This window comes from Arvicanthis niloticus, chromosome 6, assembly GCF_011762505.2.
Source record: "Arvicanthis niloticus isolate mArvNil1 chromosome 6, mArvNil1.pat.X, whole genome shotgun sequence".
NCBI classification, from domain to species: domain Eukaryota; kingdom Metazoa; phylum Chordata; class Mammalia; order Rodentia; family Muridae; genus Arvicanthis; species Arvicanthis niloticus.
Genome location: NC_047663.1, coordinates 106,988,632 through 107,016,112, shown reverse-complemented (window position 1 = coordinate 107,016,112; position 27,481 = coordinate 106,988,632). Strand labels below are relative to the sequence as shown.

At 55.2% G+C, this 27,481-nt stretch overlaps 1 protein-coding gene across 9 annotated transcripts; it reads right to left on the bottom strand.

The window, feature by feature from the left end:
• Positions 1-115: 115 nt before the first annotated feature.
• On the bottom strand, positions 116-26,921 carry Gpsm1 (G protein signaling modulator 1). Of its 9 annotated transcripts, none has more exons than XM_034504770.2 (14): positions 26,690-26,921; positions 19,383-19,604; positions 18,433-18,568; positions 18,029-18,171; positions 17,535-17,658; positions 17,178-17,293; positions 16,570-16,725; positions 15,730-15,838; positions 14,623-14,746; positions 8,544-8,614; positions 7,655-7,834; positions 3,536-3,692; positions 2,930-3,138; positions 116-1,531 (listed from the first exon to the last, which is right to left on the bottom strand). In XM_034504770.2, the coding sequence occupies exons 1-14, from the start codon at positions 26,755-26,757 to the stop codon at positions 1,325-1,327; spliced, it is 2,022 nt and encodes a 673-aa protein (XP_034360661.1). In that variant the 5' UTR covers positions 26,758-26,921; the 3' UTR covers positions 116-1,324. The 9 variants fall into 9 exon arrangements, with proteins under 9 accessions (XP_034360661.1, XP_076793755.1, XP_034360659.1 ...); XM_076937640.1 differs by lacking the exon at positions 26,690-26,921 and adding an exon at positions 22,029-22,298 and having other exon boundaries at positions 7,679-7,834; XM_034504768.2 differs by lacking the exon at positions 26,690-26,921 and adding an exon at positions 22,029-22,296.
• Between the last annotated feature and the right edge of the window lie 560 nt (positions 26,922-27,481).

The following is a 27,481-nucleotide window of genomic DNA, read 5'->3' as shown; positions in this document are numbered from 1 at the left end:
AGTAGCAGGGACATCCCTCATGATCTCAGGTGGCTTGTAGGCTGGAAGCCACTGCACTGGGCAAGCCAATACCATGTCCTGAGAAGGCTGACACAAATTCCAATAGAAACCACACTCACTTGGCAGACTTTTATTTTTGGGTAAAACAAAACAAACGTACCTTTCGGGTTGGAAAGGACCCGTGAACAACACGGCAAACACGTGTAAGCAATAAATATGCATGTACATTCAAGTATGCGGGCGGCCACCATGTCCCGCCCGAGACCCTGTGCTCTGGTATCAGCTTCTGCCCTCAGAGTGATGTTGCCTCTCCCTCTCAGAAGTTGGGTCCCCAGTTTCTCTTGCCCTGGTCCCTTCCTGGGCTACAGGAGACTCTGGGTTAGAAGGTTGTATAGAGCCCTCCAGTAGGGCTGCCTATAGGACGGACCTGTAGGCAAGAACTAGGACCATGGTCCCCAAGGGTGAGTCTCTCCACCCCAACTACAGTGCCCTGTGTCCAACTCAGATATTGCAGCTGGACCCCTCCTTGGGGTGAAAGCCGAGATACCATCTCCCTAGTAATATAGATGTTCACTAAGAGGGCTGGAGGGTCTAGTTTAGCAGATTTCTCATGAATGTCCACTGCCAGCCAGCACTCCTAGGACAAGACCCTATGCTTTTGGCTTGGAGGCTTGCCTGTCCCCTCTGTCAGAGGCAAGCTCCATCTTTCCTCAAAGGCCAAGTGCAAGGCTGGGGACTCCCAGGTCAGGGTATCTGGACTTTGCAGTTGCCAGTCTCCTACAGCAGGGTTGGGCACAGCCAGGCCAGGATAGGGCCTGTCCTGGGGAGGTGAGGCAGATCAGAGTGTACCTCCTTCATAGCCATCCCAGGACCAGCTGGGGGACAGAAGATGCCTTGCCACTGTAGCCCCCACCAGAAGTCTTTGAAGCCCCTATGGGGAGCTTGGGAGAGTTGGCAGAGTTTCACATTTGACAGGGCAGGGCTTGCGGGAGAAGACTCAGGACAGCACCAGGGCTTAGGGCCAACATGCTGAAGGCCCGGCCTGGAGCAGGGCAGGGCAGGGCCTGCAGGAAGCTGTGATCATATGGGGACAGAAGCATGCCCTCCCCCATATAGCAGCTCTAGCCTGAGCCCACCACCTGGGGTAGGGGGTCCTTGAGGGCTGTGTGCCCAGCATCTGGCTCAGTGGGAAGGGGCTAGGGCTGAGCTGGTTCTCCATCATGGCCTTGGAAGGATTTGGCATTCTGGGGGATCATGGCCACTGTGGACAACTGTGAGCCTACAGCGTCCAGAGTAGGGCATGGCTGGCTATAGAGGTGAGGCCTTAGCTGGCACCTGGTGGACACTGCTGCCGGGGATCAGGCAGCCCGCCGGCCTCTTGCTCTGGGCTCCCAGCAAGGTCCACGCGCTGCTCATCCATCCGCTTGGCCTGCACCCTCTGGATAAGGCTGAAGAAATCCTCATCAGGCATGGTGGGGCCTCGGGGCAGCACGTCAGGGGGTGGACAGCGCTGGTCATCGATCCTGGAGGACTGGGCAGACATACAATGTAGGTTGGTGGTCTTGCATTTCTTGGGCCTTTGGAGGGCCTATCGTCCTATCCTGGCACTGGGTGGGTGACGGGTTTATTGAAAATCTGAAGACAGCAAACACCAGCGTGGGAAGAATGGTGTAATCCAAGTGGGACCTATTTCAGCTACCTCTTGCCCCTGGTTCTGGGATGATGCTAAAAGCCCTGCCTTGGCAGCATCTCCTGAAGACTTCCCCAGAGCTGTAGCTGGCTGACAAATAGAAAGGGCTAGGTCATATATCCTGGTCATAGAACAAGTGAGCAGCCACTGGTCCCAACTCCTGGGATTTGCTGATCCAGATACTAGACCCCTAGAACTACCCTGAAACCTGGCACAGCCCTGGACTGCCCTTAGAGGGCCTGGGGGCCACAGCTCAGAGCTTGTTGCTTGGAAATCACCACCACTACACCGAACCCACCCCCACCCCCACCAAGGGTCTTCTTTGGATCAATCAACTGACACCACAGGCTCTGCCTGTTCTGATGTGGAGGCTGGGGGGCCTGAAAGGTGTTGGCGTCTCTTCAGGGCCTGGAGCAGATGGGAGTGGAGCCGGTGCAGCTGATGACCCAGGTATTTGAGTGGACAAGGCTCCTCAGGAGGGGCTGGCTTAGAGGAGGCTGTCTGGACGCTGCTGTGGTTCTGTCTCCTCTGTGAGAATGAACATTGATCTGGAAGCTTAGCCTAATGCAGAGGTGGAAGGCTGACCCTCGTCTGCTCAAGCCCCACCATGTACATGCTCCTGCTGGAGGGCAGCTGGCCGGCAGGGTGAACCTACCACCCACCCCAGGCTGCCAGGCCTTGCAGCACCCCACTCACCCAATCCCATATAGTGAAGCTCATTCATGGGTAGCCCTCCCCTGGTTCTGTCTTCCTAGGCCTAGGCTTTCCATCTTACCTGCCAACCCATGCTGTGTGGTCTTTTTCAAGGCCATTTCTGCTCCCATTCCTACAGCCAGCTGCTAACATCTGGCTCTTAGACCCTCACTCCCAACTCCAAGGTACCATCTGACCCTCAGCTTTCTTTGCCCAGATGTGGAAGCCTGGAATGGATGTTTCTGGATTTGGGGACCTGGCAACCCCAGGCTGAACTCTGGCACCAAAATGTGCTGAGGCTGCTATCTCTGGAGGTCCTTGGCCTCTTGGCAGGAGGGTTTCAAGAATGAGCATCTGGGGATGGTCCCTCACTCTGTCTGTACTTGTTGCTATGTGTCTTCCTCAGTGATCCTCAGATAAGGCCAGAGACAGCAAGGACAGAGCTTGCTATGGGCCTGCTTGGTGTCTCTTCTGCAGCTGGTAGAGGACCACCACTAAGCTGGCCTGGGTGAAGCCCCACCCATTCCCTTCTGAGTGAAGGCCTACCTGGTATTTGATAAGCATGTTGAAAAACTCATCCCCTGGCTCCTGAGGGTCCCCATCGCCTCGGAGGTGCCCCACATTGTTAAGGGTGATGCGTAGCCCAGGCAGGCTGCCTACGCTAGCCCTCTGGTCATCCAGCCGGCGGCTCTGGGAGCTGGCAATGAGGTCAAAGAACTCCTCAGTCTGTGGTGAAGCGGTCACGGAGGGCTGAGCTGCAAGGGTCAGAAATTGAGAACTGAGAGGCCACTAGTGGTGCTGGCATCTGGGACTGGCCCAGCCCTCTCCATGGGAATATGGCCTTAATCAATCTCCCATGCCTGTTCCTAACCAGCTTGCCCCTGCCCTGCCTCCCACCCCTGCCTCCCAGGACTTCAGGAGCTGACAGGAGAAAGCTTTGGCCTCCCACACGCTCGAAGGCTGGGATGCATAGACATTGCGTGTTCTTCAGGGTGGGGTAATTACATACTTCCCAGGATGCAGCTTCAGGGACAAGTGTGGAGGGAGCTCTGATGACAGGGCCCTGTGCAGCCAGCCTATCCTGATTGTTGGGAGGCTCCCTGGCTTAGTGCTGGGTCTGGCTGGTGGGCCCTACCCAGGTTCTATACTCACCTGCTCTCTCCTCCAGGGTTGGGGCAGCTGTGGCCTCAGCAGCCCCAGCCTGGCCTTCCTCCAGGGGACAGCGTTGGTCATCCATACGACTGCTCTGAAACTTACTCAGCAGGTCAAAGAAACACTCCTCGTCAGAAGACGGGGCCCTAGGAATACCCTGGGTGGGGAGGGAAACACCAATTCAGACCTCTGTGCCTCAACCTCCTAGACCTGCAGCAAAACTGTCCATCCTGACCTAGGGTCTCAGAACCCTTTCAGGTGCTACCATCCCTAACACAATGCCCCCAAACCTGCCCTGTCTCCTGTCTCCACTTCTGTGGCTGTCACCCCACAGCCTGACTCAGCCATTTCCATGCCTTGTTGCTACCTTGGCCTGGGCCACCCCTCCCCTTCCCAGCTTCAAGCCTGGACTGTTCTCCAGGCTGACCCAGGTCAGAAGCCACCATCTTCAGGAAGCCTCCTGTACTCCATCCCAGAGGTCCCTGTCAGTCCTGCAGAGCTCCATTCTGTGCCTGGCCCCGATCCTCTTACCCACCAATGTCCAGTGAGCAGAGGCAAGCATGGAGCTGTGATGGCCACTAGGTACATGACCTCAGTAGTCAGTCAGGAGGCAATGACTGAACGATCCATCGGTTACATCACCTAGGGCATGGAGACCCAGGTGGGGGAGGTGAAGGTTCTGCCTCTTTCTGCGTTTACTCCATATAGTGGGTCTTAGACCAGTTTCAAGCTCAGAAGACAGCAGCTGTGTGGGGGCCAGTGTATGAGGGAAGATACCAACACCCCTAAATCCTCTGTTAGCTGGCTAGGGGAGGGCCCAGGACCTCCATAGGAGCTGAGGATGGGTATACAGATGCCTACTGCTCAGAGTTCCTTCCTGAAGAAGAACTTCCTCCAGTCTGTACTGGGTTCTGGATCCGTGGGCTGACTGAATGGCAGGATTTCTCCTTCAATGTATGGTAACCATTCTTTGGAGTAGAGGTGTAGCCCACGGCCTAGGTCAGGGATGACTGTCCTAAGCCTAGGCAAATCATGAGGGTCAGGGAGGCTTGCAAACTTCCAAAAGGGAGTTTGAACCCTAAGCATCAGGTGACTAGAGCAAGCTGTGCCATTCCAGACTCAGTTTACTCATCCTTGGAGAAAAGGGCCTTGGCTTTGGCTTACCCTGCAGGCTGTGAGAAGCTGGAACCTGCCCCCCCACCCACCAAAGTCCACACAAAAGAGCAACAAAGTAATGACTAGGAAGGTCTGGCTCAGCAAAGCTGTGGCCTTCTGAATATAGGAAGATTCCTATCATGTGGCACACCCCATGCCTGGGATTTCCCTGTGCAGAGGCAAAGGCACAGAGAGGTTTTACAGCCTACCTAAGGTCACACAGAGGTATGAACAGAGCTGGGATCCAGATACAAGCAGACATGGCGGACAACCCCAATTTGGGACTGAGTTCAAGATTCTGAAGGCAATGGGAACCTATGGACAGGGCAGTCACATGGCAGAGAAGAAAGTTCCCAGGCTGACCTTGCCACTTTCAGGACCTTTGTCCTCCTGTGGCTTAAATAAGGCTGGCAGCCCGACACTATCAGAGCCGGGAGAAAAACCAAGGTCAAGAGAGAAAAGAACACTGACAGTCCTAGCTCCCACCCAGAGGACAATGAACACTTGCGCTGAGTGGAGCCTGTAGGCTCAGCAGGGACTAGCCTGTACTCGCTGGGCCAGTGGGGGTTGCACAGGTGTCTCTGGAGAAACTGGATACCCGCTCAAAGGAAGCTGCCTGCAGGGTCCAAGCTGCACCACAGAGAGGATCTGTTTAGCAACGCACCCACTGTGCACGAGACACATATACGCACAAACTGCTCCATAATTCTCAGCTTGAGAGAAGCTCTTGAGAGATCTGGATTTGCTCTGAGACCCCTCTTGCATTCACTCTGGAGCTGTCAAGATACAGTGGAAGCATATCCAGCTGGAGACTTGGAACTTCCTATGCTCTCTGACCTGCCCCTCCCTCTTATAACCCCTCAGGAGCATGATCCGAGGGTCTGAGACCATAGGCCCCTGTGTGGGTCCTGTGAGGACTGTGAAGAGTCTCCCTGTCCCCCATCCACCACCTAAATCTCTCCTTTGTCTTAAGTCCTGGTTCTTTCTCATGGGTCTGAGTGCCTCTTGATGTCTAACTGCAATCTCTTCTATTTTAGTTAAGCTCAGCTCCTAGAGAAGTATACAGTCCTGGGCCATCCCACCCCTACCTTGGCTGACTTAACTCCCTGTATGCCCAAGGACCCACACTCACGCAGGATCACAGGCTCCCTCCAGCCGCAGCAATCAGGAGCTGTATGGGTGCCAGGCCACATGCAGCCCAGGCAGGATGCCAAGGTGCCAGGCACAGCTGCTACCACCTGCCCGAAGTGCCAAGTGCCTCCTCACTGCTGTTGCTGGGATCCACAGTCTTTGCCTGATGCTTAAATAGGAACCAGGGAGAAGGCTGGGCTCTCCTGGTACCCGCCCTCACTGCTGCAGCTCCCGAGTGCTCGAATGCACACACACACACACACACACACACACACACACACACACACACACACACACACACACCCTCACTCCGTAAACACTGAGCTGGCTTCCCCCAGCTCAAGAGAGCACACCCCTTGAGGCCTGTGGGTGGGCACACTAAAGGCTGTGGGGGTGGACAGCTTATTTGAAAGCCCTTTCCCACCCAACCCCTGGGCCCCTGGGCTTCCCTCCAAAGCTAAAGCCAGGCCCCTAGAGAAGCAGTCTCTTCTCTCAGCTTTGCTCCTGAGGCCGCCCCAGATGAGCTCCCAGTCTGGCCTGGGTAGCCCTTGACATTGGCAGGGTGGCCTCTTGGCTCCACCACAACCTTCCTCTGAGCCCAGGGATAAGAGACTATGTGTTCCTTTCCTAGCTCCCTGTAATAGGAATAAAGTGGGCTGAATTGGGATTGGAGGCAGCCGCCCTGGCAGGAAGGGTGGGCTCCAGACACTAAGAATAACCAAGGCGTATGCAGCACAGGCCACCTGAGCCTGTGGCAATGTGAGGGTGTTATATGCTACTTCCTAGAGCCTCAGGACCTGAGTACCCTGAACAGAGACTCTTAAGCCTAAATACAGACACTTTCTCTGGATCTCTGGCAGGACCCACCCTCCACCCACTGGCCACCAGTCCTTTATCTGGCCATTGAGCTACCCAGCCTACTATTTCAGAAAAGCTGAGTGCCCCTAGGAAGTGTGAATGTCCAGGCTACGCAGTGGGTTCCTGCTGGGCCACAACAACCCCCTCCCAGGCCTGCAGTCTAGCTTTGATCAGGATGCTAAGCCCAGGTAGAGTAGGTGGCACCTCCCTGCCCAGACCTGTCAGAACGCTGGGCAGATCCTTTCCATACTGGGTCTACAGTGTGCACTGGCCACCCAGCATGCCCTTCAAATGATGCCATTCCCCATGGATGGAGCATGTGCTTCCTCTCACACTGTCCTGCCCCCAAGTACTGACGCTTTCCCCTCACGACCTGCCCTGTGGGCAAGCTTGGGGCATTCCCATGCATCTCCAGTCACCCTCACATCCCTCAGCTCCCCAGGAAACCTCTGAGACTCTGAGATACACTGAGGAGTTGCTGGCTGTACTACTTCTTAGGTGTCCCTGCTGGGTTCCTTGAGTTTGGGCCTGCACCCAGCTACTCTGGAACCTCAAAAGCGTCTGCTGAGATGTGGAAAGCAGACCTGGAGCAGGTTGTGTAGCCCAGCTCCTTAGCTTGAGTAGCCAGGTCTCAAGGGTCCCAGTAAGACAAGGAAGGGGCCTGGGACACAGAGGTCACCTGAAGACTAGTGACAAAGGTGAAAACGGAGGCTCAAGAAGAAACAGAACCTACCTGCAGGAAGGCTGACTTGCAGTGCCTGTGAGGGCCCCCTGAGGCACACCTAACAGTTATGAGCTCTGTGCCCTCAGAGTGCCTGGATGCACACGGCCAGGTGGCAGGCCCAGCAGCTCACAGCTCTGCCTCCCTTAGTCACCAGCTCAGCCTCGCCTTATTCCAGGCTGGATAGGCAGAGAGGGAAGAAAGGCCTTCTTGGTCATGTCCACAACTGTCCCCTCAACTCAGGAGGCACCTACCGTACGAGGCACCTGTACCCTTACATCAGCACTGTCCAGTGGAGAGTGGCTACCCTCCCAGGGTCTCCTCTCAATGGCATCCGGACCTTCCTGGTACTTCCTGCTCCTCACGGGGAGGGGAAGCGAGTCCCTGCCTGGACCCCTCCACTCCCCTGTGTGGTGGGTCTCTCCATTCTGCTCCTGGAGAGGGAAAGGCAGGTTGAACATGGGCTAGGGCAATTTAAACCCAAAGCAGTTGGGTCTCCTCTCAGCAGTTGGCCCAGCTGCCCCAACTTCATGGATACACACAGAAGGCACTCAGTCTCAGAAGGAACAGAAGTACAGAGGGCACAAAACAAGGCTAGACAGACATTTGAGCAGTGCCAACTTCCTTAAATGTCAGCCTTCTGGTGCTAGGCAACACAGGTGACCACAGGTGCCCCTGACCTTGAACTCATGTTGTGCTCCAAAGTCTATTTACAACTAGATCAGAGAGTCCAGGATACTGCAGGGCCCATAGTACCCACACTCGTCCCCCAACCCCCAATTCAGGTTTGCAAAACCCCACTAACTACTCCAACAATAACAGCTGTTCCCTCACCCCCACCCCAGACAGAGTCCAGTGGCAGGAAACAAACAGGAACCCAGGACATGCCACCCAGGGGAAGGTTCACGCCAGAGAGAAGATCAGGCCACCTCACGGTGGAACGGTGACAAATAGGTTCCTGTAGGGCCTCAGGCTGCTGGGAGAGGAACATTTATCTCCCAGGGGACAGGACCCATCAGTGGACAGGACAGCTCAGCAAATACTGAACACTGGACTCATTAACCTAGAGTCCACATGCTGACTATGTCTCTGCTGCCATCTGTTCCTCGGTCCCTCGGCCACCAGCCTTGATCCCCAGCTCACCCGGTCCAGGGGGAGCCGCAGCAGGTCCCAGGTCTCGGCACTCAGCCTCTGTGTCCTTTTGGGTCTTGCTCCTGGAAGAGATCACAGTCCATCAGCCCAGTGCTGACCCTGAGCTTTGAGGCCACTGGTCAAGCAAGGGAACTGGGAGACCAAGGACAGGACATAGCAGTACTGCACCCCAGGACCAAGGGAAAATACAGCCTCGAGTGTCCACAGAGTCACTCTGGGCACTAGATGAGCCAGACAAGGAATGAAGACAATTGTAACCGAGAAGGGTGCAGTAGAGCTTTGGTGGTGTCCGTTCCCCGGCCCCTCACCCCCCACCCAATGGGATTCTCTGCCAAGTCCTGTGCTTCCTATCAACTTAGCTGGCACAGGTCCTTCTGCCGGAAGGCAGCTGGAGTACTTCCGGGATCCTCTCCACAAAGCCACACCTGATCTCCCCATCCTACCTTCTGAACCCACATGAGGATGGGGCAAGAAAGAACCTCTGGGTCCCTGAGGCCCACTGTGGGCCACCAGGGCTGGAGTAGCAGTGACATGGCTCAGGTCAGTCTCTCTGTAGAGAACTCTGGACACTGAGCAACCTGGGGGTGGGGCCCGGCCTCGCAGATGGTTTGAACTAAGCCCTGGGCTCCCACAGGGAGAAACATGTTGTCAGCCCTCAAGTCCACAAACACAGTTGGGTGGGAAGGAGCTACTGCCTGACCCCAGAACCAAAGACTGCTCAGTGCTACCACCAACCCCAGGGGTCTCTGACCTTCATTTTTAAGAGGCCTGGGAAGCAATTTCACCCTGGTTCCCAGGTCCTTTCCTAGCTCAAGCAGTGATGAGAAGGAGACTGGGGAAGCAAGCCTGGCTTGGGTAGCTGCTTTGACCACCTGCAGGACCTAGGTCCTGGGAGAGTCAGCCAGGCAATCTGTACACAGAACAGAGCAGGTTAGCCAAGCCATGAATGGACAATTCAGGATGGAGCCAAGGTGTGAAAAGACAATAAGAGGGGACCCTTGGGAAGGGGCATGTTGCCCCCAGCCCCTAAGGAAGCATGACACGGGTGGGAGTGGAGTATGCCTGGCAATTTGAAGACCCAGCTTTTTCCCTGTCCCTGATGTACCAGTTTACCAAGATACTGCTGGCCTGCTTCCGAGCAAGAAATCTTTAAACAGCTGTCACCATTCTCACCCCTCACTGGGTCTCCAGTCCCCAGACAGGTGCTGGATGCCTACGGCTCAGGAACACATCATAGAGTGTATACATATCCAGGGCAGGGCTTGTGAGGCAAGGAAGTGCACTGAAGAGAGACAGCTTGGCGCTGGCAAACTCTGGACTGATGCTGGCACTGCCCTACAGGGCTCACCCCCCAGGAATGCTGGGTGAACATCCGTGGTGGACAGGTACTGGCCGCCATCATACCCACAATGCCCACCATCCTCAGTGGGAAACTGGCCAACCCCTGACCTATCCATTGTTGCCTTATGAGACAAACTAGCCAGCATTGCACTCATGAGCAGCAAATTCAAGGTCAGCCTTGGCTACATAGTGAGGTTGAAGCCACATTCTCAAAAAAGTAAAAATAATGGAAAGGAATGTATTAGCGCCAGGCAAGACCAGCAGGGTCCCACAGGCCTTTAGCCTGATGGCTCTAGACCAGCCCTAAGTGAAAGTAATACAGAGCATACAATACCCAATGAGACAGGAAAAGCCATCAGAAGGGCATGTGGGACTCTATCCCCTGTCCAAGCTGGGATTTTTGAGGGAGACAGACTTGTGTCCTGCTCTCGAGTAGTTCAGAAATAAAACATCCCAGTGGGAAAAGCTACCAGGAGGGATGTAAGGGCTGCACCCAGAGACTACTGAGGCCACAAACCAGTCCTGAAACACAGGTACGGCTTAAGCACCCAGAAGGGCCCTGCCTGCTGTCTCTCCTGCCCTCAACACAGGCTCCCCATAGCCACAGTCAGCCCCAGCTGCGGCTGCAGTAGCCATGGCTGCACGCTATGCCCACTCAATGCCCAGCTTGGTAGAGAAAATCTAAACGAGAAATAATGAAGACACACAGAGCATGCAGCCATCTTCTGAGTCCCAGACGTGTACTAACAGAACTACCAGGATGCATCCTCTGGAGAGCAGAGAGGGCCCAAGCAGTCTTCCTGAACCACAGCCTACAAACTGGCCCAGGGAGGGCACCTCCTTGTGCACAGGCAGGGCGGGAAGCCTGCCGAGCCCAGCTAAATGAATCAATCCTCTGTCTAGATTCAAAAAAGTCAGGTCAGGCCAGTGCAAATGACCATGGCTCCTTGGCTGAGCCACATCCACTGAGGCCTCAGACCCTGACCCCTCCTTCAGCTTCCTGCCCATTCTGCCTACAGTACAAGGTCTAGAAACTTCTCCACTGTGCCTACCCACCCAAGGTGGATGGTCACTGTCTTGTGGATTGCTTCTGTCCTTTATGTCTGAGGGGGAACCATCCAAAACCATGAGTGCTCCTTGTCGTCCAGTCCTCTCTCCAATGCATCCACAGTCCATGGTGGCTCTTACTGGTAGTTTTAACTACATAGATCTAGAAACTGGCCCTTTTCTTCCTGTGTCAGTCCCTCACCTGTCCTTTTAGTCCCTTCTCCATGCTAGAAATACAGTGCGCCTCTAGCTAGACATACAGAATTCCTCTCTACTAGGTCTACAGGCCCATAAGGTTCTCCACGAGGCCCCCAATGGCTACAGACACTTCTGCACAGCAGCCTTGGCCCTCAGGCCATTTGGCTGCCTGTCACCCTCAGCACTACTAGTGGGCCTGCCTCCTGGATGGAACACTGAGGTATGGTGACAACAGCAGACAGAGCTAGGGCTAGAGCCCATAGCCTACACTTCTCAGACAGCACACCAAGCATATCCCTGACCCAGAAGTGAAGAAAGGCCTCTAGGGCAGAAGACCTCAGTGAGCTGCCCTAGGCTGATACAGCAAAACTGGGCCCAAGGGAGTAGAGGGACTACAAACCATCAAGAGCAGAGGGCTTATACTTTGTCACTGGGAGGGGGGTATTAACCCAGGCCCATCAAGTTTGGCAGGGCTAGCTGGGGGTAGCATCCCTTCTCCCTTGCATGTGCATCAGAAGGGCAAACAGAAACTGCCCGAAAGCTTTCTATACTGCTACACTCTATGGACGCCATAGCCAAGTGTGTATATATAAGGATCTCAGACAACTACATAACCAGAGGGACCAGGTAGGGGAAGCAGGGGGCAGGGTAGTTCTCCACTGACTAGAACACAGTCTGGTGCTGCTTTGTTGGCTGAAAATGTTCCACCAAGGGGAGGTAAGGCCTCGGGGAGTCAGGGTCTATGTTCCTGCACAAGAATCCCTTGTTTATACCAATCAAATCAGGAAAACAAACCAACAAACCAACCAATCAAACAAACAAACAAAAAAAAACCCACCAAACAAAAACCAAAACTGAGACTTTGTCCTGCCCCAAGCTCATGGCCACCATCACACCTACAATGCCCACCATGCTCCAAATATACACCACTCAGCTCAAAGCACACAGCACTCAATTGCCCAACGCCCACATGCATGGCTCTCCCCACTGCCCACTCAAACCACTCCCACTCTTTCAAGCCATCAATGAGTGCCTTGTCCTGCACCCCACGGGCCACAGCCACATGTAAATACCATACTAGACAGCCCAACAGCGGAATGCCAGCCCAGGCAGAATGAATTCCCTAGCCCCAGGAGGCCATCTATCCCCAACCCTTCTGGGTCTGTACCCTTTGGGGTGCCCACCTAGGCCCCTGTACCAGAACCACTCTGACTCTGGGTATGCACCTGTTAAGCTCCTGGACAGTTCAGAGGGGGCAGGACCAGCCCTTCTCAACTGCCTCAGCCTAGTCCAGTTCTCTCCTGGCTTCCTGATCCTGCACATTTCTGGCTCACCTGAGTAGGGGTCTCCCTCAGGACCACTCAGACTCTCACGGTGCCCGACTGCCTTCAGCAACTGCATCCCAGAATTTCAGGATACCAGAGCTTTCTCCCTGATGTCCTCCTTGGAGGAGAGACTATTTTTCAGTGTCCAAGGCCCAGCCGTTGGCCGCAAGAAGCCCTGTAGGGAGGTGGCTTCCGGGGGCCCCAGCTGGGAAGGGTCTGGCAAGCAAGGCAGAGCAGAGGAGCCAATGTGGGGAGGACAGAGCTGCCTTGTCCTTGGCCATTCACTTGTGACGTTGCCCCCCCCCCCCCCCCCCCCCCCCCCCCCCGTTAGCTTGGAGGAAGAGTTAGGATGAGGAGCTGGCCGCCTCTGTGGGAATTTTTCCAGAAGCCAGCCAGCCCTGCTCAGGGAACATGGGCTGAGGGCAGCGTTGAAGCTCTGTACAGAGCTATCTACCCTGGGAAACTGCCAGCCAGGGGCTCATACTGTGCAACCCCATCCACCCATCTCTTGCCACATGGAGTGGCTGAAGGTCCCAGAAGTCTTTGCTCCTCTCCTCTGTCCCCAGCCTTATTTTCCAGGCCAGGTCATACTAAGAAATTCCAGGCTTGGGGAACCAGGGGTTCTCATGGAAGCAAGAGTCCCTTCTGAATAGCCTGAGAGGTTGGAGTCAGTAGGTGCTCCTGGAAAACCACTCATGAGGAGCTGGGGCTCCATTCCTGGCAAACTCACTAAGCAGGGGGCAGCTGGCTCCCTGATGAGGCTTGCCTGCCTCCAAAGGCCTTATGGGCCCTAAGAAGCCAACTCAGCAGGACACCCTGCATCCATGCTGTCCCTCCTTTGTACGTATTAATGTATTTGCTCTGTGGGGAACATTCCGTCCTCTTATTCACTACGTGTCTGACATGGGGACAGTCAACAGTCTCAATGAGGTCACTCAAGGGCCTTTGCCTGATTTGTACTCCAGGCAGGCACTGAGGGGCTCCCTCCAGCCTCCCAGCAGCCCCGCCCACAGAGTATGATGAGGAGTCCTCTGGCTGCTGGGCTGCTTAGGAAGGAGCCATTTCCTGTCTTCTTGCCAGCAGCCTTGTGGTACCACTAGGATCAAGGGTGGGAGGGGCTCTAGGAGATCACAGGTCCTCGCTCTCTCAGGGACAGTGCATCACTGGCCACCAGCCCTGTGCCACTGGTGTTCCTGGCTACTACCTGTCATCCTGGCTCCACCTTTCAGTTGTCCTTTGCGGTAGTTTGAACAAGAATAGCCCTCACAGACAAGTTTGTATCCCAGATAGTGGAATTGTTTAGGAAGGATTAAGAGGTGTGGCCTTGCTGGAGGAGGTGTGGCCTTGTTGGAGGAGGTGTGGCTTTGCTGGAGGAGGTGTGGCCTTGCTGGAGGAGGTGTGGCCTTGCTGGAGGGGTGTGGCCTTGCTGGAGGAGGTGTGGCCTTGCTGGAGGAGGTGTGGCCTTGCTGGAGGAGGTGTGGCCTTGCTGGAGGAGGTGTGGCCTTGTTAGAGGACATGTGGCACTGAGAGTGGACTTTGAGGTTTCAAAAGCCCATGCCAAGCCCATTTTTTTTTCTCTTTTCTGGTAACTTTTGGATCAGATGTGTACTCTTAGGCGCTTCTCCGTACCACGCTTGCTTGCCTGTCACCACACTCCCCACCATGATAATAATGGACCAAGTCACTGAAACTGTTAAGTAAGCTCCCAATTAAATGCTTTTTTTTTTTTTTGTAAGAGTTGCCTTGGTCATGGTGCCTCTTCACAACGATAGAACAGTAACTAAAACACCTCCGATCCCTGATTTGCTCCAGTGGGGTCCATCTGTGCCTCAGAACTCTGGATACCCTGTCTCTCCCCACATCACACTGTAATGTAGTTCTGTGTCTGATGTCTTTCAACTCCCACTTCTTGTTCTCCTGGGCCCAGAACAAGGAAGAGAAGGTGCCCAGATCGGGAACAGCCTCTTTTCTTACTGAGCAGCAGCTGTTAGTGGCTCCGTTTCTGGGAGACCCAACCTGTGCCCTGAACTAAGGGCCAGTCCTGTTGATATAACTCTCTGTCTTTTCCCCTGAGTGTTTCTCTTGCTGCCCTGACTGTCCCTTGTGCTGAGACTAGACACACGAGGAAGTACATCCCAGCCCCTGGAATCACAACTCACCTTGTGCCTCATAGCCAGCCAGATCTGGCTTCTCTGCTGCTGCTGGGCTAGTCAGCCGGCCCAGTGCCAGCTGCAAGTGAGCAATATTCATGCGGGCTGTGAGCTCTCCATTTCGGTCTCCAATCTGAGGCAAGCAGGGGTGGGTAGATGAGTGGATTAGGCTTGGGACTATGCTCTCTGAGTGTTGGTGACAGGGCTCCAGCACACCATCCTTAGCCTGTGGGACAGCCTGGCTAACCTCAGACCCTTGAATTTCTGAGAGAGCCAGTCCTTCACTACCAGAACTTGACTCTGAGGATCTATTCCTCAGTGTTCTGCATAGCCTCTTGTCTACCCCAGAAGTGCTAAGGGTCTTGGGAAACCTCCTGTGAATGGTCAGCCTGGCTGTGTCTTGGACTAAGCCTGTCTCAGCCATAGGGACCTGTCTTCTCCTAGGCCCTACCAGCATCAGGTTCCCTGTACTGAGGTGTCACCAGGTGAACCCACCTGAGTACAAACCCAACATGAGGAACACAGGGAATTATGAAGCTTAGAAGTCTTCGGAGACCTCTGTTTGCACTCATGGGAATGTGGGGTTAGTCCCCTGTGGAGGGATCTTCAGACAGGGTCTCTTCTGCTCTGGACCATCCTGTCCTTAAACCTGAACCTGGGTGTCTGAGAAGCTCCTTTTGATGCTGTGAGGTCCACCCTTACTTAGGGAGGCTAGGTTTCTCTGGGATGTCTCTGCACTGTCCACAGTAGGAGGGGGCTAAATATAGAGGAGGGACCACTCGGCTTCCTAGAGCGGTGTCCCAGGGTATCCCTGGGCAATAGAACCTCTGTCTCCCTAATCCACTTCCAGGAGGTTACTCCTAGCATCCCGATACCCAACACGGCCCAATTCTATATGGATGGAATCCACACAGGGGACACCAGCATTCTAAGTGGAAAACAAATCCTTGCTCACCTCCCCTTACCCCCCGCTGACCCACTGACCCTAGTACATACAAGTGGGAACTGTCTTTGTAGGGATGCAGGATTCAGAAAGGGTTTAGGAACAAGCACAAGAAAGAAGACAATGGGCTGCTGAGGCGGCAGCAGAGATCTAGGGGAGTGGGCCCGGCTCACCTCCTGGGAGATCTGCAGATGTTTCTTCGCAAAGGTCAAGGCCTGTGCGGGGCTCCCCATGGACACATAGGCGTTCCCCAGGCTCCAGCACGCTCGGCCCTCTCCCACCCTGTGGAAGGTTAGAAAATCACACCTGCCTCCCAGGACTCCCTATTACCCCAAGTCCCTGACCCTCTCCCGACCCTGGTACACAATGTACCAACAGCACAGTGTTTCCTCAGCCATAGGAGCCCGCTGGCCCTGGCCACCATACTCACTGGTCCAACCCGTTAAGGGAGACATGCCAACCAACTGCACTTTGGTGCTTTCTTGTTGAAAGGATTAACCTGATAAACCTAAGCTTGTTACCAGCTTACCCTCAGGGCCCAGCACTTGTGTACTGTCGCTCAAGGCCTGGATCACCCCCTAGTGGCCTCCCTGCAGCTTGCTTCATGCTCCCTCACCCAGTGAACCACACATTCAGGGACATTTAGCTGTTCCTGTTCCTGTTCCCACTATCTCTACCTAATTCCAAGACACTTCTGTTATCTGCCCCTCCCACAGAAGCCCTGGGGACAGGGCAGCTCTTCCAGGGTACCTCCCATTATAGCTGCCCCCAGGTCTGTGGCTCTGAAACCCTGCTACATACAGATCTGCATAGAAGTTCCAGAGTTGGAGGCTAGGGGCCCCTTCAAGCCTTGGACCTACCTATTTGCTTAAATTGTTTCCCACTGAGGGAGTAGCTGAGGGCCTACGGGAGGCTGCTCTGACCAAGCATGCTGTGGTCCGCAGGGGAGCAGGTGCGCGTACCCCAGGCTGTCACTGTAAGCCAGCCCCAGCCAAGGCCTCGTTCTCACACACCTATCAGCCAGCTCCTGGGCAATGACGAGGTGCCGCAGGTGGTACTCAGCAGCACGCTCATAGTCCTGCAGCAGTGTGTAGGTGTTGCCCAGGCTGTAGCAAGCCTGCGCTTCCACTGCCTGGTCCCGGAGCTGCCGTGACAGCTGCAGCGTCTTCCTGTGCAGAGGGGGAAAGTCAGTCCCTGAGGGGGATGGCAATGTCTCTTCTTCCTCAGGAACACTTATCTTCCCATGACCACTGCACTTAATTCAGAGCACCAGATGCATGTGGGTGCACGGGTGCACTGGCTAACTGTGACACTGGCTAATATCACTAACCGCTCTGAGCAGGGACCCAAGACCTAGTGTCCATATCTCAGAACTGTGTGATGAGCATGTAGCGCCCCCACAATAGGCCTGGTCCTGAAGTGCTCCATCTAGTGGCCACCCCTCTACCCAGGAAGCAGCTGACTAAGAACTGTGACACAGGTCAGGGACACCCATGAGCTTCATGCATCAGCCTTTTTCAGGGCAGCCGGAGTCCCCACTTGGCTCCTGGGAATGGTCCAAGTGAGCATCCTCTCTGTAGCCTGCTGCTCAGTACATCCCAGGGCTGCCTTCCCTGCTCACTTGTAATGTTCAGCAGCCACATCAAAGCGCCCCAGGAAGATGTGGGCATTGCCCAAGTTGCTGTAGGCCCTCCTCTCAGCTGCCTTGTCTCCAAACTCCTTGGCGATGGCCAGGCGCTGCAGACAGATCCAAACCCTGAGATTATCACAGAGCCCTGCAACCTAGGAACACAGTCAGGGATGCTTCCCCACTGAGTGCTAGTTTGATGTCTGAGTGTCCAGGGGAGTAGAGAGGGACTGCAGGACCAATACAATAGAAGCAGGGGCTCAGGGGCTCTCCAGGGGCCATGCTGTTGAGGACTGTGAGGGGTGACCTTAAGCTTTCCTGCCCCTGTCCCAGCACCCAGGCCCAGCTCACCTCTTTGTGGAAGGTTGTGGCCTCTGTGAAGTTTCCCAGCAGGTAGTGGGTATTACCCAGGTTGCCATAGGCCCTGCCCTGGGCCGCCCGATCGCCTAGTTCCTTCACCAAGGACAGGTTCCTCCTAGGGGGGCCAAGTCTTTTAGAGCTGTGTCCTTCCCGGCATCAGGAAGTGGCTACATAGCTTCCTCCTGAGGCTGGAAAGTACTGAGTGGCTCTCCCAGAGTATGGCGAGGACACAGTGGCTTGGAATGGATCCCTTGGCTCAAATGACATCAGAGCCTCAGGGCTGGAAGTCTGGTCAAAGCCTATCATCCAGGATAGGTGTATGTGAGGGCAGTGCCTACAGAGTAGGGTTTTCTGAATGTGAGGGTGATTTGTGTCTAGGGACCCTGCCCCGGTCCTCACCAGGCACACACTGGCTCAAGGTGTGTTTATGGAATGCAGGGGCATTCAGACAAGCCCAGCCCCATCAGCCCACCCCACTCACTCACTCATAGAACTCAGAGGCCCTGTGCAGTGTCTCACGGACATCAGGTGGCAGGTGCCCAGGGTCCTGTGCAGCATTCCAGGAGAGCTGTTTACCCTTGGCGTGGTACACATTTCCAATGTTGTAGAGTGCTCTCGCCTCCCCAACCTGTGGGCAACAGTGGAACATGGAAGCTCTACAGTCCCCCAGGGAAGTCACCCCAGGTGCACTTGCAGGAGCTGTGTTCTAGTCCCCTGGGCTGCTGAGTCCTGAGGAAGGGCGAATCCAGTTCTACCCTCTACCCCTTCTATCCTCTGCCAGTTGGGTGGCAGAGGTGGCTAGGCCTACTGCTTTGTCTGATAATGTCTGAGGGTAAGAGCCCCAGCAGAGATGGAAAGGGTACAAGGGGCCAAGGGTCCGACCACTCACTTTGTCCCCCTGCTCCTGGGCAATGTCCAGATGTCTCTGGCAGCAGACGATTGCCTCATCAAATCGGCCCAGGACCTTGAGTGTGTTGCCCAGGTTCCCACTGGCCTTGGCCTCCCCCATGCGGTCACCAATGGTCCTGGAAGGCAGGAAGGAGTGAGGAGCCAGTTGGGTCTAGCTGGGCCCTGAACTGAGCGAGAACCAAAGAAGCCTCAGAGGAGAAAGACTGGCAGTGGAAATTAGCTCCACATGCACATCGGCGAGGCACCAGCATCAGATCTGTACTTCGTGCTGAGGACAGAGAAGCAAGCCGGGAGCCTCGCTGGTGGATGGGGTCGCCAGCATGGGCAGGGCTGGGAGAATCCTGCCCCTATCTAGGCAGTCAGGGTGGTTCTGAGGCCTCCATAGAAGCTGGGTTGAATGTGGAGCGAGAGGGAGGACTTGTAGGAACCAAGAGTCAAAGGCTACACAGGACTGGAGACATCAAGATAGAAACTCAGAAATGTGCAGAAGGGAAACCATAAACCTCCAAGGGGTTGGAGTTTGCAGGGAGAGCAGGGGCCCTGAGTAAGACCATGCCTTACAGAAAAGATGGCAAGCGTAACCCAAACCCAAGACCACAGAAAATGAATAGCTATGGGTGGTAGAGACACATCTCAGAAAGAATCACACCAAGCCAGACAGAACACATGGACAGACACATGTTCAGACACACACAGGCAAACACATACATACACTTGCATACATATACACATGAAGACTGTACACACACATATCTCAACTTGAACACTGACCTCTAAGGCATCCACAGATTCTCCCTCCCAGGCCAGGCCCTCCTGCTGGGCTTTCCAGGGTCAGAGACACCTGCCTCTTCCAACCTCCCCCAAGAGCAGGGGACTCCACACACAGGGGACCAGGCCAAGGCCATCAGGCCACAAACCACCAGTCCTTACCGTGCCAGCAGCAAGTCATGTTTGTGGAACTGCAGGGCCCGAGCATACTCCTTCAGGTAGAAGTAGGCATTGCCCAGCTGGCTATAGATGGCACTCAGTGTCTTCAGGTCCTCGGTGCCCACCTGCACAGCAGCCTCGAAGAAGGCCACACCTGCCTTGAAGTCCCCTGCCTTGCACAGTCGCTCACCTTCCAGTGCCAGCTCCAGACAGGAGGCCTCCATCCTGGGCAGAGAAGGAATATCATGGTCCACCCCTTGGCACACTGTGGCTGCAACAGAGACAATGTCCCGCAGCAGCTGTGTCCCGTCTCAGCTTTGCCTATAGACATGGCAGCTGGGTGTTCATGCCTCAGAGCAGATACTGGACCCAACAGTGCCCCAACTGTGTGGCTCACCTTTGACCCACAAGACTTTTGTTCTTGTTTTTTTCTGAACAGGGTTTCTCTGTGTAGCCCTGGCTGCCCTGGGACTTATCTGTAGACCAGGCTGGCCTCAAACTCAGAGGTTCACTTGCCTCTGCCTCCCAAGTGCTGGGATTAAAAACATGAGCCACCACTGTCCAGCAATCTCTACCTTAATATCGATCCCTTACCACCAGGAACCAAGAACAGCCTGGGTCTGGGGCTTTCATATGTAGGGTTATAAGCTCCTCAGGCTGTGTTGACAAGTAGAGATATCCTTATGGGAACCTATGTCGGAGAAGTCCCAACCTCAGACCCTGAACAACCCCACCCCCATCCCCAAAGTCCCCACCCTATGCTGCTCCTGCAGCCCTGGCCTGGTGACTCGAGGACCCAAGTGTTTGCTCCAGTTTAAGACCAATCTGTCATTTTTCTCTTCACTGTTTGAGTCAGGGTCTCTATGTTGTCAGCCCAAGCAATTCTCCTGCCTTGGCCTTCCCCTAAACTAGAATAACAGACATACAGCATCAGGCCCAGCTCTGACTGAATAATTTTAAGGTCAGCATCAAGTGCCTAGTTGTCCAGGATGCTGGCCCAGCCTCTGTGTCGTGAGGATCAGCCAACTGTCCAGAGTGATTCAGGGAAGGGATAAAATCAAGGACAGAGATACTAAGCATTTTAACCAAAGGGTCTTTGACTCAAACTGCAAAGCCACACCCTCTGTATTCTGCATTATCAATGTAGCATTTTGAACTTTCCCAAGGTAACAGTGCCACATGAAGAGACGGTGGAGTCAATGGACCCCTGAGAAGCTGGCCCAAGTGTCTGCATCCCTGGGCTCAGAGCATTGTGCCGGGGGAAGTCCCACCCTCCCTGTGCCCAGGTGCTCACACAGCCACACCCTCTGAACCAGGCTATGCTGTCCAACCCCCTTGGTATCCCCAAGCCCACAGCACCTACACCTTCTTTTCTGCAGTACAGCTGCCACTCAGAAGGTCCCCGATTTTCCAGAAGCGAACCATTGGCTGTCCCTCCTTGCTCTTTGGACACCATAAGATCAGGTGTCAAGAAGCTGTGCCGACTGCCTTCCATCTCCCCAGGGAACAGAACAGGAGTTCTCAGGATGGGTAGGCAGGAGCTTGTCTCCCATCTCCCTGTAGTTATGCTGAAGTCTGGGCTTGTCTTGCTGGGTCATCTCTGGCTCACTCCCCCGCCCCCATGCTGTGCCCAGCTAAGATCCTGCTTCTTTGGGGGGTGTCGCTCTCTGGGTCTGTCTGGTTTGTCTGCTGTAGGGAGGCTGTGAAGCCTTGCTCCTTCTAGACACACAGTCCAGACATTCCTAACCAGGGCTGAGACCCAGGCATGGCATTTAAAGGGGCCTTGGTCAGATGTTGTTAAACAGAACATAATCACTGAGAAGGGTTTCAGGACATTAGAAACACACAAGGCATCAGGGAGAACGAATGGGCTTCTTGCTGGACTAGGACTCAAGGGTTCCCTCCACTTCTGTGACCAGGTTACCCCTTCCCTGAGAGACCAGCAGAGCCATGTGGCCTCTCAAGGGTCAGGGCAAGCAAGGCCTGTGTGTGTGACCGTGAGACCAGGAAGCCAGACTTTGGACTCAATCACTTTCCCTGTTATGCCAGGAACTCCCATCCATACCGGATGGAGTCCTGGACTCCAGGGCCAGGAGATGCCACGTTGGCCATAAGGGCCATGATTACTGTGGCAACCAGCCACAAGACATCTCTCCTGTGGCCGATGCCAAGTTCTGGCTTCTTAATTAAGGCCTATCTGCCCCTGCCCCATGGCCGCTAAGCAGCCCGCTATGGCTCAGCCTTGCTGTCCTAGATGACTGCACAGAAGTGTCTGTTACATGGGAGATACTACTGACTAGGGGGAACTGCCTTCCCATCCTTTCCTCCTTCTAGACCAGAGATTTGACACCCATAGAGCAAAGGTTTGGGAGAGGAGTGGGGAAGAAGGCCTGGGGAATATTCCAGAAGGGGCACTGATGTGATGGTTACTCTGTACCAGATAGGAAACTCACTTAGGCCATGACACAAAGAGCCCTTCCCCATAAGACACCCTTGAGTCATGCCAGACATCCATCTCTGACGCCTGTCACCTGTTCAACCCCTTCCTCTGCAGGTTCCTGTCCCTCCCCAACTCCAAGGCACTCCCAAATCATGCCTGGACCCACCCAGGCACACGGCCTTGAAGCCTGACACCTGCCTGGTCCCCACCTCTTTCTCTGGAGGTTCCGCATCTTCTGCACATACAGCCACAGTTCCAGGCCCACAGGCAGCAGCAATGGGCGGGGGCGAGGGGCACCATATACCACCTTGCACACAGCCTTCTCAGCCAAGCTCAGGGCCAGAGGCTGGCCCTCCATGGCAGAGACCAGCATCACAGAGCTCTGGCCATAATCCCAGAAAATGTGCCAATCTCAGGATCTTAAGGCTGGGCTATAGGAGACCCCAAGCTCTCCAATGGCTCCTCTGTCCTTCCCAGGGTATAATGTGGATCAAGGGATCAAGGGCAGCTCAGGATGAACATGATGGCAGAGGGGGTGGGATAGAGAGCCTAAGGTAATCTTCTGCTGCCCTTCTGTCCTCCGTTGGGGGCTGGGCAGGGAGCATGGAACCAATCCCTTAGCAAACCTTTATACAGCTCAGACCCAGGACCCAGAGACTTCCGGAGTGCTAGGATGGGACGTGCCAGGAGCTGACAACATTAGCAGTGACAAAAGACGGGGGATGAGAACCTCCCAGTCCGGCTCTGCTCCCCACCTGGTGCTGACAGAAAGCCAGAGTCTCCCACCTGGAATGCTAGCCAGTAGAGCCTGTCCTACGCTAGGCAAAGTTAGGATTCTGGACAACACTGGTGCTTGGCTGCTTCACTCCCTCCAGCCGCTGCCTTTTTTTTGGTCTATGCCTGGATCCGGGCATAGGCAACTCAACTGACCTGGAACACAGAGTCCTCTTCATCTTACAGGACTCTTGCCCATGGCCACATTCGCCCAGCTCTTCAAGGTAAGCTCCAGATTCCAGGTCTAACCAGGGTGCAGGGCCACACAGGGTCTGTGGAGGCTGATCCCAGCACAGTCGGGCTCTTCCTCTAACTTCTAAGGTCCCAGCCACCTCTGCAGCCCTTCCAGGGCAAAGAGAGAGACCCCCAAAGTAGAGAGGAGCTACCAATGTCCACGGAAGGACAGAGGATCAGAGTCAGGGCCGGATGCATTGATGCATTGCGTGAGGGCAGTGCCCTGGCAGCTTCTCGGAGGCTTTCCCATAGACCACTGCCCCATTTATCATCCCCCTGATGACAGGGCCCCACTGGCTGCCCCCCTGCCAGGCTACATGCCTTTGGACTATGAAACCCTGAGATGGGAACAGTGTGAGTTCAGCTGCAGCCACAGGAGCTGGTCAGCAAGGTAGGTGCTGAGACTACTTGGGGCTCTCAGCAGAAACACAAACTGCAGAGTGAGTGGGGAACACTATCAGGCCCTCGATAACTTACTTCTTGTCCTGAGGATCTGTGGGCACAGGGGTTCCACTTCTGGAACACCTTGGCCAAGGGTATCAGTAAAGCCTGGAACCCCAGGGGTGCTCTTTGGGGCCTGCCTGCCTCCCCATCAATATGCGTACTTTGCTTTCCACACTCCCTGCCCTCCTCTGGGGGCAGCTAGTCTGATGTGGCTAAGCAGAGTTGTTCCCGAAACCTCTGCAGGCCTATAAGGTGTTGTCCATCTGTCACCTGTCAAGGTGTCCATATGCCCAGGGGTGCAGCCGTTTGAACAAACAGATGCTGGGTTATCTCAGGCCTGTGAAAGACCTGTTCACTCAGAGGGTTACCTGAAATACTACTCTCAAGGCTCAAGATCAAAGAAAGATATCTGGGGTCTAGAGCTTAGTGTCTCCCATTGATCATACTACTCTAATTCTGGGAGTGAGCAAGTCTTGCCTGGGATTTGTCATCTTTTTTTTGCCAGACAGACCTATTGCTAAACAGGTAAACAGTGATCCTTCACCTCCCCAAAGAGGAGGGCATTGCCCAGCCAGTTGACCCACCTCCACACTGAGGTCCTGACCCCGAGCCATGTCACCTATGGAGCCACAGTTCTGTGCCACTCCCCTTACAGATGCCAAGAACACAAGAACCAGGACTCAGGCACTGTCTACCACATCCCAGTCACTGAAGCAGTAGCTGACGCCCTAGTGGCCAGCCACATTCCGCTCATGGCTTCCTGATCTCATCTGTGTGTCCTCTCTGGTACCCACAACGAGCTGGCTCCTTAGAGCTCCATGTCTAGCTACCCGAATGTCTGCCTGCCTACTTTTCCGCAGAGCAGTCACCTGGCACTGGTCCCTGGCCAAAGGCTCGAAAGATCCTTGCTCACAGCTGTCCCAGCTCCCCACTGTCCAGTATCTCGTAGAAGGAAGTTACACTGGTATTCATTCTCTCGGTAGCCAGGGGAAGGGGGACACAGAAAGAGTAGGAGGAGTGAGAGGGAATATGGGGCAGTAGGAAGCTGCTGGAAGGAGGGGATACCTCAGCTTCAGGAAAGTACCCAAAGGTCAGGTTTGCAGGGATACCTGGGGAATTGGTCCTGTCTAGGACAGTGCTGAGGATGGGACACAGAAAGAGGTAGTAAAGTAGGGGATGAGCATTGTTTGGCCATGTGGCCAGAGGCCTTGCCATGCCTGGGCACCAGTGGCCCCTACCCCAGGTGTGCCTTTGGTAAGGCCACTCCAATGTGGGCTCCCCTGCTAATCCTCCCTTCTGTGCTTCACTCAGGACTTTGCCTCTTCCTCATGGGGCTGTGAGGCCAGAAGAGGACATGTAAGGACTTCCTGGCTACTGGTTCATCTCTGGGACCCTCTATCCCAAGCCCCTGTTCTGGCCCCGGTGCCAGTGGACAAGGGATTCTCCACACAGACTCTCTCCACTCTAAGCCATCCCTCCCAGTGCTCCTGCCTCCCGCAGACAGCCCCTCTCTACACTCCATGAGGAGTTGGTAGTCCAGGGACACATTTGTGCCTCTTCTCAGCTCTTCAGTCCCATTTCTTAAGTATCAAACGCTCTCAGTCAGATGCCAATAAGAATGGGGACACTCGAGGGACTGTGGATGATGCCGGGAACGTCTCCCATCAAGACATCCTGTATCAGCCCGGGAAAGATCAGGTGGATCCAGTTCACCTCGGCAGACACAATTCTCCCACGCCAGCGGGCAAGTTTCCATGAATACACTGGGGTTCACGAGGGGCCAGGACATGCTTGGCTTTCTTCCTTTCTGCTCTTTGGGGGTACTAGGCAGGGCTCGGCTAGCTGATCAACCACCTCACCTTAGTTCCAGTGTCCACAGGTTGCTGAGCTTGATGGTGAAGACTTTTCATCTCTGAACCCTAATACCTGCTTCAAAATGCCTCAGCTACTTCACGTCTGCCAAGCCTATCAAAGCCAGGGACCAGCTGTCCAGGCCTGGCTGTGACCAGACAGTTGGAGACCAAACCTGGAAGGCCCTGTGGGAAGGCCCTTGGCTGCTCAACTTAAATCTGGTCCCAGCTCAACCCTCTGAGCTCAGCTTGGGTTTCAGCTTGGAGGGATGCCAGGCTGAACACAGGGCCTCAATCAGTACAATCAGTATCCTGAATACTGTCCCTAACCAGTGAGAGCGACCCAGGGGCAGGGGTTCTGCCTAGTCAGTCACCTCAAGGGGGCATTGGGAGTAACTGACACAGCTTGGAGACCTGTGCTCTGAATGTCCACCACAGACACACACACACACACACTGCACACACTGCAATCTGCCTAGTAGACACCTCCTTCACACAGGTGGCTGGCCCTGAGGTAAATGTGACCCCACACAGCCTCCACTCCCAGGGGACTCCAGGAAGAAGCCGCTAATAAACCTCTTACCCCTGCACCAGAACTAGGAGGCACAGTGTGGGGCTCAGGCATGATCTTCAACACCACACAATGGGGACACTGTCTCAGAGCTGCAGTAGAATAGAACAGGAGGTCAAGCTCTCTGTTCACCAGGCACCAAGCCCTCATCCTGCTCTTTGGGAATACTAGGCAGAGCTTGGCTAGCCGATGAACCACCTCACTTGGGGTAGATTTCTTCAGGGTTGCCCCCTAACAGGGAGACTCCATATTTGAGGAAGGTTTAGAAGAGGTTGGAGTCAGAAGCTCACCGAAGGATGCTGGGCCTTCCTTTAGGGCTGATGACAGCCCCTGCCCAGCACTCAGGCCCTTCCAGTTCAACCTGAGGCCAGAGGGAACTGACAGCACTGGTCCACTTCTGGAACCAGCAACTCACTGGGGAACACCCTCATCAGGCGGGAGTCACCAGGGAGGCACCGGAGCCAGGGGCAGGGCTATCCTGTCATTCCCAGTGGGCGTGGGCACACAACACAGACCGCTGGATCACCTGTGAACCTGCCTGGAAGGCAAATGCCTTTTTAGGGAGGCACACACCCACCTGCCTGGCTCAGGCCCAGCTCCTTCTGGCCTAAGGCTGGGGATAGCTAGTGAAGGGCCCCATCATGATAGCCTAGGTCGTGGCCATGCTACAGCAGCACCGGATCATGGCAGTATCAGGCTTGAGAAGAGAACTCCAGATAACCATGCTACTCAGGGTCCCACAGAGGCGGGTGGTGGAGTGCCCGCCCCGTAAACCCTTCTGGCACCAGGAAGGGGTTGCAGGCAGAACCCAGCCCCAGCCCCTCTGCCAAGGGGTTTGATCTTTGGGCCTCGCGCCCCCACCGCTCCCTACGCAGATCCAGGGAGGCGCGTCCCCGGCCACGTTGCGCGTCGCCGCTGCAGCCTTTGTTCTGGGCCGGCAGCCTCCCGCCCGCGTCCGCCACTCAGGTCTACATCCCCATCCCGGTCCGTGAACTACCTGGAGTAGAGGCGCCTGGCGGCCGGGCCCGGGAGCTCCTCGGCCACGGGCGGGGCCGGGCTCGCCATGAGTCGGGGACGCGCCGAGCAGGAGCACCGCCCCGCGCTGCAGCCGTCCGCCTGCCGATCTGCCCGCCTGTCCGCGCGTCCGTCCGCCTGTCCGCGCGTCCGCGCGAGACGCCGAGGAAGTGATGTGCTGGGGTGCCGCCGCCCCTCCCGCCTGAGCTGTGATGTCACCGCCGCCAGGCGGAGGGAGGGTGGAGAGGGGCAGGCGCCCACCGGCCACCACTGCGGTGGTCCCGCCTACCGCAGGGTGGGCGGGGCTCTGTCTTTGAGGTCCAGAGCAAAGAGTCCTGCTGTACTCTGGACAATGCTGTTTCCTTTTCTTTGGTGGAAGAAGCCCTGCCAAGCTCCTGGAGTTTAGTGCCACGGTGCTGTCCTCCTTTTCTTACAACACACACACACACACACACACACACACACAGAGGAGAGACCCCTGCACTCTGGTTCGGCTGTTGAAACCTCTTTTGACTTTGCTGTCACACACACATCCTGTTCCTTTCCTGTCACCTCATGTAGGGTACAGGCCATGCAGATGCACCCGTGGCTAAGAAGAATCCAGGTCTTCCTGGATGGAGTTAGGGTGGAGGATACTGTCCAGCCCTGGGCAAGTCTCTATTTTCCTAGGGCTTTCACCACCAGACTTCATGTTGTCACTACCTGTGAAATGCAAGCATTTGGGAAACATACTGGAAGAACACCAGGGGCCCATGTGGGAGACTGGCGGTCATTC